General features: G+C 39.8%; 1 protein-coding gene across 1 annotated transcript; it reads right to left on the minus strand.

The window, feature by feature from the left end:
• Positions 1-5118: 5118 nt before the first annotated feature.
• Positions 5119-8747, minus strand: cfd (complement factor D (adipsin)). Its single transcript, XM_030719271.1, has 5 exons — positions 8621-8747; positions 8328-8484; positions 6185-6326; positions 5753-6043; positions 5119-5573 (listed from the first exon to the last, which is right to left on the minus strand). The coding sequence occupies exons 1-5, from the start codon at positions 8676-8678 to the stop codon at positions 5394-5396; spliced, it is 828 nt and encodes a 275-aa protein (XP_030575131.1). The 5' UTR covers positions 8679-8747; the 3' UTR covers positions 5119-5393.
• Between the last annotated feature and the right edge of the window lie 5490 nt (positions 8748-14237).

Genomic DNA, 14237 nt, shown 5'->3' on the forward strand with positions numbered 1-14237 from the left:
TACCCCCGACACTTCGGGAAGTTATATAGCATCGCGCTTCGTATCAGACACACTAATTCATTATAAGAAATACTTTTGTCGGATTTCAACAGACGATGTTCCCCATTTGCCCCCCCCGTAGTACCTCCTTGTTTTGGGCCGTTTTGACAGCGTCTGGCAGTGGGACACAGCTGCAAGTGATGCTGCAATCCCTCAGTAAGCACGTACGAGGGAGAACTACTGCTTTTGTTATAATGTAGTGTCTATTATTGTTCATTCGGTGGTTTGCTGGGGAATTTGGGATTTTTCTTTTCTTGGAACTCTTACTATTAGTTTTAATTGAAGCGTTCACAGGTTGTTGACCCACATTTTATTTGGCATGTCATTACACTAAAGTACACTTATGTTTCTGGATGGTCTGCAGTGAAACTGATTCAGCTATAATACAGATATTAAACAATCACTGGATGTCTTGCAAAGTGGCTCCATGGTGCAGAAGGCAGTAAATGATTAAGTGAGGAAAAGGAAACGGGATCTGGCCAACTTAGGCAAGTTCCATTTAAAAGGTTAACCTTGGCCATGATTTTTTAAAAATATACTAGCACTGTGATGGAAACTTAACACACAATGACATTATCCTTAAAACTGAGGTGTTTCATTGAATGCTCTGAAATAGAGAATTGAGTATTTTACAGTTTAGCATGGATAACTGCTTTGTGCACAAACTTATTTGAAGTGCTGCACGTTTTTCGACTAAAATAATGCTTTTTTCTCTCTCTTTTTTGCAGTACTCTCAAACCTAAAGTGAAGCACAAGGAACATGCATATTGATTCAGATGTGTATTGTGGAATGCAATTGACAGCAAAACTTTTTGGTCCACATAATGTTGTAATCTGGAAGTATCCTTTCACCCCTTTTTATAATCGTTGTTTCAGAACATGAGAATCTAATTTCAGGTGTTATCTTTGGCTCCACTTTGGAGCTGAGGCTTTAAAATACTTGATCATTATCTCTGTGGAAGATGGAAAGGTTGTTGAAACATTAGATGATACTCTGCTAGATTTGTTAAATGTATGTGATGGCAGATTACGGGGGTTACGTCCTCTGCTGCAAGTGGTGGGCTGAGCGCCATGCTCGAGATGGTTGACTGCATGGTGACTGAAAACGGTGTGATGGGTTACACTAAAACCATGCTATGTGCATGGTTTTAGTCTCGAGCGCCATGCTCGAGATGGTTGACTGCATGGTGACTGAAAACGGTGTGATGGGTTACACTAAAACCATGCTATGTGCATCCAAGAAAAGAAGCGCAGAGGACTCGGCCATGAACGACCTCAAACAGAACATGCTGGAGGCAGAAGAGAAGGTTTCAAGCAGCTGGTTCAACAACAAGAGAAGCGGAGAGCCAAAGAGCTAAAGTAGCTGAAAGCAAAACATGCTGAGGAAAGAAAGAAGGAAGCTGCTGGAAAAAAGCAATATGAGGCAAATAGAGATAGCCTCAAGGAGGCTGTAAGAAGCCACGGGACCATGTTGCAGCTTCAGATCAATGCCCCTGATGGCAAGACTTATTTCCATTTCTTCTGGTGTTTCAAATTGAAATTTGCTAAGCTAAATATAAATACAGACCTATAGCTTTCCTGTACACTAAAGAGTTACAAATAAATGGTGCAGCATCTATTGGAAGAGGGAAAAAGTGATATGAATCTCCCCTAGGGGGTGATAGAGTTACACTTTTATATGAGCATTAATAACCTGTAGTATAAAAATGTTCAGTTTTACACATATAAAACCAGTAGAACAAGGTTCAAAATGCAAATGCTTTAGACCCCAACAGGGAAAATGGCCCACCAAGAGTTATAGATATTATAATACTTTTTTAAAAAAACTTTATTTTACCAGGTGAAATGTTTGAGAACCACTTCTCATTTACAAACATGACCTGGCCGAGAGACCCCAATAAAAATAGGTCCATGACACAGAGATACACATAAACATAAAAATATAAACATGCCGAGGACAGAAGAAAAGTCACAGATTAACATGGAGCTAGCATGTAAATAATGAGAACTGAATAAGAAGCAGGAGTGAGAAGAAGAATAGGTGAGTCAGCATTAAAGGGAGAGAGGGGAAAGTAGTGTGTGTGCACGCGTGTATGTTAGTGTGAGCCGGGGTGATCAGCGAGAGCAACAGTCATCTATAATCTTTTCAATTTTAAGCTTGAAAGTAGTAAGAGATGTTAAAGTTTGAGGGTTCTTTGTAAAGTTTTCCAGTCATTTCATCAGTCTGATTCAACCCTGCTGCCATAAGGAACGCTTCAGGAAATCATTCCAGCCATTCTCTATAAAACTGTATAATAACTCTTCTTCCCACACACGTCTCCCTATTATACCTTCTTTCAGATTCCTAGTGTACATATTCAGATTCCTAGTGTATATATTATTTATTAATGCAAATTCTTAATACAGAATGTCAGTCTTACTATTACTCTTCTTTACCTACATTTATATATTTTATTGATCTTGTTTTTATCACTGTTGTATATGTATAGTTTTGCACTCTGTGCCTGTGGCATTTCTACTCTCACTTGTTATTTATTGTAGATTGTGCTATTTTCTTGCTGCTGTAACATAATTTCCCTTGCGGGATCAATAAAGTATGTATTGATGTATTCACTTGACCTTGTACGATATTTATCATAGGCTACATGAAGAAGAGACGACAGATAAGGTGGTGTCTTTCCCAGGATTGTCTTATAGATGAAGTGAAACCAGTGACGGAGCTGCTGGGTATGAAGGGAGGGCCAGCCCACCAGTTTACAGAGGTCACAGTGGTGAGTGTGGAAAGGCGCATTAGTGGTAAAGTGGATAGCTGAATGCTGAAGAGTGTCCAGCTTTCTGAGAGCAGTGCTAAAGTCATGTCAATGGAGACTGTGAAAGGACTGCTCTACAGAGGTGATGCTGAGTTGAAGAGTAGATACTGCAGAATGGAGTGAAGGCCCAACGGAATATAGGATGGTGTCATCAGCATATAGATAGATTTGGGAACTGCCAGCAGCTTTGGCTACATCATTAATGTAGATGGAGTACAGGGTTGGTCCCATGATGGAGCCCTGAGGCACACCTTTGGGTTGGTTAATGGTTCTGCCAAGAACCAAGATTTCAACTGTTGGACATGGTCAGCTAGATGAAGGCAGCTATGCAGGTCTGCTTGCTGTCTAATGCTGTAATGTCATCAAGGACCTTTGTGACGGGGGTCATACACCCATGTCTAACACGAAAACCAGACTGAAGGTCAGACAGGATAGCCTTTAAAACAAGAAAGTGGCTCAGCCGTCTGAGCCAGAACCACCTTTGAAAAGTGGAAATGTCATGGCCGATTTCCAATCAATAGGGATACTTCCTGACAAGGGTCAGTAGCTAGTGTGCTATTCACATTTTCAACATTTTCATAAACTTTCTATGTTCTAATCTCTGTGTAGATGCTTTCTAACTGTCAGTTTCTTTTAATTTTTTGGCTTTCAGGTGATAAAAAGAATAATATCTCTGTCATCTTGCTGGGTCTCTCAGGCAGTGGTAAGTCTTCTGCTCTAAAGCTAATCCTAGAGGTTAGCAGGTTGAGAGCAGGTTGCCAGTACTTAGTTAATGGGTCCACTCACGAATTGGCCCTACCAACCGTGTCTTGTGAGAAAAAGGAGGTGTTTGCAGCAGGGAGGCGGCTCATCCTTGTGAGCTGTGGAATAAAGCCGGGGTGGAGAACGTAGAGCTGGTGAAGGACTGCCGGGCTCTGGTTTTACCTGGACCCCATGTCTTCCCGCTGGTGCTCCAGGTAGGACACTTCACCCAGGGAGAGTGTGAGATGCTTGGACAGGTCCAGAAGGTCTTTGGACGAGAATTTTCAGAGCACATCACCATCTTGTTTGTTCAATTTGACAGCAACTAGTACAGGCCTCAGAAAATGTTGCTGGAGCTCATTCAACCCTGCAAGAGCTTATAAGGAAGTGTGGGAGCTGTTATTATGAGCTGAACATTACAAAATCCCAGAAAGCTTTGAGCTATCCTTAAGTGAAAGATCAGCTGTCAGGAATCAATAAACTGATTGCTTCACATGGAGGACACTCCTACTCAGTGAAGATATTTTCTTTGCAGGAGCTGCGAGAAAGAAACAAAGTGATTGAAGAGTGGAAGGAAGGGGCACTGGAAGGGAACTACTTATTAAAAGAGAATTCATTTCTATTCTGTCATAAAAGGGGAACACTGCATACCAGTACAATGTTGTACAATCTCATACACTCTGCAGCCCTGCACCTCTCTGAAGCTTCCTGTTTGGAGCGTTTGGTAAAAAGTGCTGATTCAGCTATGAGAAATGAGCTGCAAGTGTACGTGTTTTGAATTGGATTCGATTACAGTCCAGATTTGTTGCTTTTATTGGTGCTCGTGTGGTAGCGTGGTTTGCTTTTGAAGGCCGGATCACTTGCAGAAAATTGTCTTGGTAATTACTCCTAAAACCTAAAACATTTGCACTTAAAGAGACTTTGCTTTAAAGACCTTTAAATGACTTGTAAAAGAAAATAAAATCCTTACAAAGTGGGCAATGTCACTTGAACAAAATGGTAGTGGTGATGGTGTGGGTTTTATCAAGCCAGACAAATCAGGGGAGCACATCAAGAACTACGTCTCCTACTACGTTCACCTATGTCTCTGCGCAGACCAGTGGAAAGTGGAAAAGAAAAATTGCAGCTGCTCTTTTTAGTTGCTTTTGGACTTCCTCATCACTGGTATGAAGACTGACAAGTTTATGTGATTTGTTTGTCGATATCTTGATTGCCTAAGACTTACAGATCCTTGAGGCCAGTGTTACAAATGTATCCACTTGTAAGCAAGCTGACCCATATGTATAAATATCACAACATTGATGCATAAATTGTTTAGATTTTGTTTAGATTGCATTCTAACTCATACATTTAGTCTTTTAACTACATTTTCATTTAGTATGATCCATAATTGTTTCTTTGCACTTGGACCAGCAGTCTTATATAAGCTTTATATTGATACTTTTTTTCTAATATATATATATATATATCACATCTGATGCTTTTTCTACAAGGTGCTGAAGAACATAAGACAGGTATGGAACGAGACTGAGATGAAGTATTTTATTAATTCCTTTAAACAGCAACGTGCTAAAATTATGTCAAATACATTGTTATATGATGCTAAGGATGAAATGGTGGCAGATGCTCTGCTGTGGCGACCCCTAAAGGGAGCAGCCGAAAGAGGAAGAAGAAGAAGATGCTTTCGCATATATTTTTGTGGTACGTTTGTCATATGCTTGAGATCTAGTCCTACAGACATGCATTAATTATAAATCAGAAAGAAACAGTCAGCCGTAGCTAAAAAGTTTGTAATGTCTGCTTTCATTGGCTCTGGTCTTCTGTTTGAGCTGGCTGCAGGCCCATGGTGTTGTCAATCCACTCAGTGTAGTGAGAGATGATGGTATAAATTCCAGGCTTTTTTGTTTGGCCACACTTTTTTCCTCCATTGGAGGTGATGCCCACCACAACGCCATTGTAGAGCAGTGGACCTCCAGAGTCCCCCTGAAAGGTGACAAAAAAGAAGCAGAAAGAAAATCACAACAATTAAAACTGCATCTGTCAGCTAAAAAAAAAGAGAAATAATCCAGTTTAGCATAATTAATGCTATCTAATCCACGTGTCTGACGACTGCCTTCATTTTACCATTCATATTTAGTTGAATAAAAGGAACAAAAACTTACATCACAGCTGTCTTCGTTCTTATGTGGTTGGTCACAGGGGTCTGCGCAGACTTTATGTGCACATATCATGTTATTGGTGAACTTTCTACCAAAGTAGTCGCTGCGTCTGCACCGACCCGAGCTGATCACCTCAACGACCACCTCTTTGAGCTTGTCTGGTCTGACTCCCAGATTGTCTACCGACCCCCAGCCAGCCGTCTCGACCTCTACACCGGTGACGGGGTTTGTGCCTCCGGCACGCAGAAATTCCACCGATTGAACCGCTTCAGAAATGTTAAATGGACTATCCAGCTGCAAAAAAAAAAAAAAAACCCGATAGATGATCATTCTAAATATATCACTGTTTTGGTTTACTTTTTATTAGACTCTTTTTATTCATCATTTAAGTTACTCTCCAGACAGTAAAACTGCAAAACAAAAATATTCCTTTACCTTAATTAAAGCAATGTCATTATCATAATTATTCGGGTTGAAGTTTGGGTGGTTGTGAAGTTCCAAAATGTCAAAGATTTGCTTTGTTTCTTCAGGTTCACTCAGAGAATGGACACCCAACACTATCTTCCTTCCATTTGGTCTATGGAAAGATCACAATAATTATAATAGTATTGAACAGTCCACAAGACGTACTGTTATCTATTAAATAAAAGAAAACTCTATATGCTCTGCATGCTTTTAATGAGCAAACGCAAGAACAAAACTAGAACAAACACACGAGAGATTAGTGAATACAATAGTGATGGGTCGGTCGCGAAGAGCCGGCTCTTTGAAGTGAACGACGGGAGCCGACTCCCGATAGTGAGCCGTTTCTTTTTTTTTCTCCTTTCGTTCGTTTCCTTTTTTCTTTTTTTTTTGTGGAAGCCGCACGTGATTGGTTAAGATGAATGGTAACATATGATCGTCTACACTGAGCGGGAGGGGGAGGGTCCACGGACACACTGCGGTGAGTAAACAAACACTGCAAAAACGGAGTGAGGGGCTCATGCAAAATGCACTCGGAGACAGGAAAGAGCCAGAGGAAGTTACGCATTACATAGAGGCTACACGCGGGAACGGTGAGGAAAATGAGTGACGGAAAGCGTAGCAAAGACTCAATAAACAGACTCAATAAACTGATCCACAAAGCCAGTGATGTGGTGGGAGTGGAGCTGGATTCGCTTATGGCAGTGTCGGAGAGGAGGATGCTGTCTAAGCTGCAGGCCATTATGAACAATGGCTCCCACCCACTCTACAACACAGTGATGGGACACAGGAGCACATTCAGTGCAAGACTCATCCCACCAAAATGCACCACAGAGCGCCACAGGAGGTCATTTCTACCTGTGGCCATCAGACTCTATAACTCCTCCCTTAATAGGTGACATTGTGGTTCATCAGTGTCATTCACTTATCAGTATTCAACTGTACATAAAATTGTTTAAATTTCCATATACATTGTACATACACTATATACATTGTACATACACTTATACATTGTACAAAAAAGGACTGTGCATATATATATAATGACACCTATTTAAAATTTTTGCACTCACAATTTTCATATGTGTATAGATTTAGATGTGTATATAGTCAAAATATCTCTTTAGTCTTTATACTTTTATGCCTTTAGTGTATGTTATTGTGTTTTAGGTTTACTCGTTTAAATGAAACGGTTGCAGCTGTAACAGTAGTAATTTCCCTTTGGGATCAATAAAGTATTCTGACTGACTGACTGACTGAAAGAATGGAAACATTTTAACCTTATACCGCCAAACATGTGGAAGAGAAACAGCGTACTTCAAAAGTGCCGGCGTTTGCGGACTTCCGGTCACAAATACCGTAATAATGTACCACTACATGACTGTGAAGTGTAATTTCTGAGCGTTCAGGAACAGTTTGAATTATTTCGATAGCACGAATGGTCGCGGAGTTAAGGTGAAAAGCCAGCTGATCAAGTTCCTTGGACCAGCTGACTCTGCCGTGAGACGCTATGTCTTAATCAGCTGTTCGCGCCTTGTAAGGTCAGGAAACCCGCGATTCAGCAGCGATCGCCTGGCGTTAAAAGATTATTCTGATAGACAGAGCGTACACTGCAAATTTAAAATTTAATATCGAGCAGGCGGCACAAACAACCTACATAGCTATACTGTATACGAATTGTTCATCCCTCAGTGTGATTAGAAGAACAAAAGAGGGCAGGTCATCAGGATCAACTCCTCAAAGGCCCTTGTTTTTTCTGATTTCCAATCTTTTGTTTTATAATTTGTATTTGGAGCGCTCTATTATATGTTGAATATGTAAAGAAAAAAAAATTAAAATCTAAGGAGCCATTTGGGAGCCGAAAGAGCTGGGTCTTCTTTGGGAGCCGAGCCTAAAGAGCCGGCTCTCTGAAAAGAGCCGGAATTCCCATCACTGGAATACAAACATGAGCACAATCTAAACAGCAGCAGCTCTAAACAGATAATATAATATAATATAATATAATATAATATAATATAATATAATATAATATAATATAATATAATATAATATAATGTTATTCTGATTTTGCACTTTATTTTTTCATTTGTCATGATGTAAAAAAAAGTTTCCTCACCCAGTAGGTAGACAGTGCACTGCAGTCATCACCCACTGATCTGCAACCACAAAGCCTCCACATTCATGCTTCAGATTCTCGCCTTCTGGTACCTGGATGGAAGCCATGTAGGGCCGAGAATGTGGCGCTGCCTCTCTGCCACCAATTATCCCCACACCTGAGGTGAAGAAAATATATGATACTTATTTTTCTTTTACATATTCACTTGTCCAAGTTTGCAACAAAACTTTACTTTAACACAATAACATTTTAAATGATGCAACAAAAAAATGGACAAACCAGCACAAACTTACTTTTTGAAATGAAGGCAACAAAAAAAACAGCAGCACCCACGAGTACCTTTGACGCCATGATGTCGTTTTTAAACTAACGCTAAACCAGCGTGTGTGCAGTTTTTAAAGGTTGTCGCTTGGAGCCGAGGAAGCCAATATTACGCAAACAGAAGTGGGAGTCGCACAATCCTCCCATTCCCTGTTTCCTGCCATGAAAAACAGGAAAACATAAAACATGTTCTTGAGGTCTTTATCTCATTACATGTTTTATGTTGCTCCTGCTTTTGCTTGAAATTCCTATCTGTGCGACTTTTCCTGACACTTACTTATATTATTGGGAGGGTTTTTATGTCCAGAAGATATCCATCACACAATAGGAGATGTTTGTTTTTTCACTTACGGTGCTATGTTCTTAAAAACACAAGTTACTCAGTGCTCAGATTTATGTGGGCTTACACTTCACAGTAAATATGTATAAGAAAATTTAATGTAAAACATTTGTTGAGACAGAAATTCCAGCACATGTTAAAAATATGTGCAAAGCTTTAGCATCTCGGCTGAGACTTCAAATGCTGCAGGAAGACGCAATTCCTAATTAATGTCCTTACCAAGGCAATCATATACAGAGAGGCAAATTATTGCAAAATATAAATGGGGAACAAAATGGATGAAGCATTTTTGTAGGTTTGGGGACGGTTTTATGATTTAAAACTTTGTTTCTCAACTCTGACATTTATGAAATGCGCTGGCGTGCCGAGCAGTGCTGCTTTCGATTAAAAACCTCTGTTTTGTCTCCGCTTGGCTAAGCTGTGTTTGGAATGATAGTCCAGCCTTTTCCAGTACTTTTTTACCCGTCAACATAGTAAGCCAGTGCTGTACCATCAGCACTAAAGGAAATATACTGTACTCCAAACTTTATTAGAAAGGTGACCATAGACTGATAACATGCTAAAATGGGAACGACAGTGAGGAATGTAATGCTGCTATTTACAGTAAAAGCCACTTGCAGGAATATGTCCTCGTGTCTTTGTGTGAACTATGAAGCAGCTTATAAAGCTCTAAAATCGGCAGAAGCACAATCCCTTAGATGCGTCTTTGTCAACACATGGTTCACATCAGGATGTCATCTGACAAAGAGGTTTGTGTACTGTGTATGAGCAGACAAAGAGAACTAATTGCAGTTTTGTTAACAAATTCCATTATATATCAAATATAATTAGGTGTTTTGCTGTGATTGTTTGTTGTCAGTCATGGGCCCACTGGGGCAAATTCCTACCAGTGACATGGCAATAAAATATTGAATCCTGAATCTTACCATCACACTCATATTTCCAGTTTTCTTTATTTGCTTTCTTTACATAATTGTCCAGACCGACTGGCTTTCTTGCACAGAATGCTAAGCCAAGCGGCTGACTGTAGCTCTGACAAGGTGTTGTTTAGCTAAAACTCCTGCTGGGTGGAGTTTGGACAGAATAATCCTGCTGTGAACTTGTAAAGAAATTCTGCTGTCTGGGAACGTTTCTGGTTGGCGGATTATATTCAGGGAGGAGATAGAGAGGAAGATTTAGAAGTTGAACATTTTATCCAGGGAATATACTGAGGTTGTTTTGTTACAGCAGAGGTCTTTAGCACCTGGTAATTAGTTTGTAGTGTGTGTCCTGTCGACCTTATTATGCATCACTTCCCTGTAGCCACCGGCCTGTGCCTGTGGTCTTCATTGGTCTGTCGTATTTCTCTGCACTCCATTGAAAAAGAGAAATGGAAAAACACATAAAAACTTATGCATAACTAAGGACAAATAAGCAATGGACAAATATCTACACTATGTACCCTACATGTCTGTATTTAATCCTCTCTTCCACATTCATCTACTGTAATGGTAATTATTTTGTGATTGCAACTGTAGCAGTATAGCTTTGTAAGCTTGGGCGTTAGACACCATCTGCTCTTTTATTTTAACAGCAGTCTGTAGATGTCTGGGAACTGAGGAGAGCAGTTGTTGGACTTTTAGGAGATCTGACAGAGAATTCGAGCTGCTCAACAGTCCTGGGTTTACTTTGTCGTATTTTTGTTTCATAATGAGCCAAAAGGTCTGGACCGCCGTTAGGCCCCTTCAGCACCAGGACTCTTCAGCACGGTGCTCCGTGCTGCTCTTACAATAGCATGAAACCATGCTGCTGTAATAGATTTATGTGGTTTAGCATTGTCTTGCTGAAATAGGGAAGGGCTTTGTTGAAAAAGACATCATCTGCATAGCATCATGTTGCTAAACGCTGTATATACAGTATATTTACCTTTGAGCACTGTTTGTAGATTTCTAGATGTGCAAAGCTGCCAGTTTCACAGGCATCAGCGATGCAGGCTTTCGAACAAAGGACTGATACCAAACTGGAATGTATCTCTCCTCTTTAGTCCAGAGGACATAGCATCCATGTGTTCCAAAAGGAATTTCAAATTTCGATTTCACATATGGCTTCTTCTTTGCACTACAGAGCTTTAACCTGCATTTGTGGATGGCACGGAGCACTGTGTTCACAGACACTGATTTCTAGAAGTGTTCCTGAGCCCATGAAGTGATTTACATGATAGAATTATGCCTCTTTTTAATACAGTGCTGCCTGAGAGGCATCCAGTCTTGATTCTTGGCCTTGTCCTTTGCGCACAGAGATTTCTCCAGATTCTGAGACTCTTTAGATTTTGTTACGTACTGCAGATAATGCAATAGTCAAACTGTTTTTTGTAGCTTTTTGCGAATTGGTGAACTTCTGCCCATCTTCTGAGAAACTCTGCCGCTCTAAGAAACTCTTTTTGTACACAATGTTACTGACCTGTTTCCAGATAACTAGCTGCAAAATGTTCCTGTTTCTTTTTAACAACACTTTTCTAGCCTTTTGTTCCCCCTGTCACAGTTTTTTTCTTAGATATGTTGCTGCCATCAAATGCAAAATGGAGAGGAAGGGTACACCCTGTACAGGTCACCAGCCTGTTGCAGGGCCTATTTACATTACACATTGTTTTAGGAATCGGGGTCTGCAGTTTGTAGAGTTTAGATTTTCAGTGCCATCTACTTGAAAAGGTAAAACATTACAAACAATATTAATTCAGTTTTCGGTAGTAATAAAAATTGGATTTGCTGCCTTCTTGCACACCAATTTGACATTTTTGCACATTCTGGTGATCTGCTGTGTATTGCCTACTGTGCAATGCTTATGTAACACTACACATGGAATTAAAAACACCCCCCCCCACCCCCACCCCCACAACAACTGTCTACCCCCCGCCCACACACACACACACACACAAAGAGAAACAATCTACAAAGTTACTTCTAGTGTGATGCAGTTTTATTGTTACACTTTCCGAATCACAGACAACTCTAGACCTGCACTGCCCTCTGCAGGCACAGGCAAGAACTACATCTTTCAGTGAAGCAGAGAAGCTCATCAAGAGGATGAAAAACATTTGGCCTGAAGAGTGAATGTGTTACTAAGTGTTCATTTTAGGTTCCGAACAGTAACTCTAATGAATGTTAAACAGTAAATTACATGAACAAATATCTTGCCATATCCAAAATGTTAGTGTCTATTGACTGAACAGGATGACAATTTTATATCATTAAGGCCATTTTCTCTGAAATAGACCTATTATGGTAATTAAAGTGCTTACAAATGCTCACTAAGAGTTTCTTTTCCTAATGTCTTAGGGATCTGACGGGAGAGAGATCATGTGGTTTCATTACTGTAAAGTGGGGGAATAGCATGCATGGAGGAATATTTTTTTTCCTCCTTATAATATTTTCCTGCTCCTCACCAATTAAATCATGAGTCATATTCTCCCAATTACAAGTTAGGAAGGATATAATAGTTAGAAATTACAGGTTAAAACTGACTACCCACCTTGGATGATGATGAGTTAATTTAGCTATAGAAAGGTTTGGTGTATCTGCAGAATCTGTGAGTAACAACAACAAATGAATAAAAAAAAATCACCACATGATTTGAATATTACACATTTAATAGATTTAATGCAATGAATTAAATGTTTTCACATATTTATTGATTCATGGCGTGGGCTATAGTAGAATAAACTGATTATTAGGCTTTAATCAGGTTTGAAGAACTGTCCCGGGATTTTGATTGTCACCCAAGAATTGTTGTTGTTGCGATGGAGACGAATTAGAACGACAACTGTAGCCTCGAGCAACCAAGCCCACCCATCTAGGTATGCAGTGTGTGAGTATGAGTGAGTGTGTGTGTGTGTGGACATCTATATCTGATCATCCATGTGTGTGGTCTGGCACTGAACCAGTTATCAGAGGTAAATTAACAGAGTCATTTTCAACTTTATGTTTTCTAATGTTTCATTATTCTCTCTCTCTCTCTCTCTGCCTCCCTTGCTTTGCTCGTTCCACCTCCGTCTCTCATTCTCAGACACTGACTCAGCGAGCCTGTCAGTCTGTCTGGCAGCCTTTTCTTTCAATCAATCAGTCATCCAGTCAGTCTGACGATCTGTTCATGTCTTTGATCTCTCCTTGCTATCGGCTTAATAGATGGCATGTTATTTTCTTTCGGCGTTTGAACTTTATTATTTTTTCAAAAACTTTGAAACATACAGACAACATTACACAACTGCACTTTACAAATGCAAATAGAAAGCAGAATAAAATGCTACAACTAAATCTGTCTTACAGCACTGACGCTGCTTGTGATTGATGTATTCAGGACAAGCTTACATCTTATATGAAGCACAGAATTAGAAACTATCAATTTCAAGGTGATTAACAGGCCTCGAAAAGATTCATAATCTCTGTTTTTAAACAGATTATTATTATTTTTATTGTTGTTGCTGGTGAGAACAAGCTGGCTTTTCAACTGTAGTGCAAGTCAAAGGCTGTGATTCATTAGGAGAATTTAAAAGTTCAGATACTACAGGATGGATCTTTAAAGCAGGAAACAGTCCAGTAACTTGTAATCTCTCACACGTGTCACATACAATAATGCCATATGGTAAACACACGGTGTTGATGTTATGCTTTGTTTAGTGGCTGACTTACAGGCCCTTCAGACACACCGAAACCAAGACACAGATATGGAAAAGAAATGAAAAAAAAAAGTATGTTTCTTACTATGTTTACCACAAAAGTGACCTCTTTTTCATTTTTCATGTTTACTGGAGTCATACTTACTTAGTTAGTCATACTTATGTTGTATGAGAGAAATGTGAAAGTTGTTCAACACAAACCGCAGTTTGTTTCATTATATATAGAAGCTGATTGAAAATGTCTTGTATGGTTTTCACAGATAACAGGAAACACACAAAGGAAAACTGCATTTGTACAGTGCAAACAAACTGTCAACATCACTTGGAAAAATCTGCCTGACCTCTGAATGAAAGACACCACAATCTGAATGCAGACTTACACGTGACCTCGAATATGAGGAAATGTGACGGGATCGCACTGGTTGCAATTGTGATGTAATTTTGGACGTGTGAAGGATGGTTTCTCTGGCCTGAATATTGAACTGTTGGCTCTTGGAATGCATCCATATTACTTGTTGAGGTCATCCTTGAAGTCATCCTTGCTGTTGCCGTCTGACCCCAGTTTGAATCTACACACTGAAGGGATTCCTCCATCAGC

The sequence above is a fragment of the Archocentrus centrarchus genome, chromosome 22 (genome assembly GCF_007364275.1).
Source record: "Archocentrus centrarchus isolate MPI-CPG fArcCen1 chromosome 22, fArcCen1, whole genome shotgun sequence".
In the NCBI taxonomy this organism is placed as follows: domain Eukaryota; kingdom Metazoa; phylum Chordata; class Actinopteri; order Cichliformes; family Cichlidae; genus Archocentrus; species Archocentrus centrarchus.

Excerpts from the sequence above, each read along its gene's own strand:
- cfd (XM_030719271.1), bottom strand. The coding sequence starts at position 8,678 with ATGGCGTCAAAGGTACTCGTGGGTGCTGCTGTTTTTTTTGTTGCCTTC. Across the intron at positions 6,327-8,327 it reads GTGCACTGTCTACCTACTGG|ACCAAATGGAAGGAAGATAG; the intron begins GTGAGGAAACTT and ends ATCTTTCCATAG. Across the intron at positions 6,044-6,184 it reads ATGACATTGCTTTAATTAAG|CTGGATAGTCCATTTAACAT; the intron begins GTAAAGGAATAT and ends TTTTTTTTGCAG.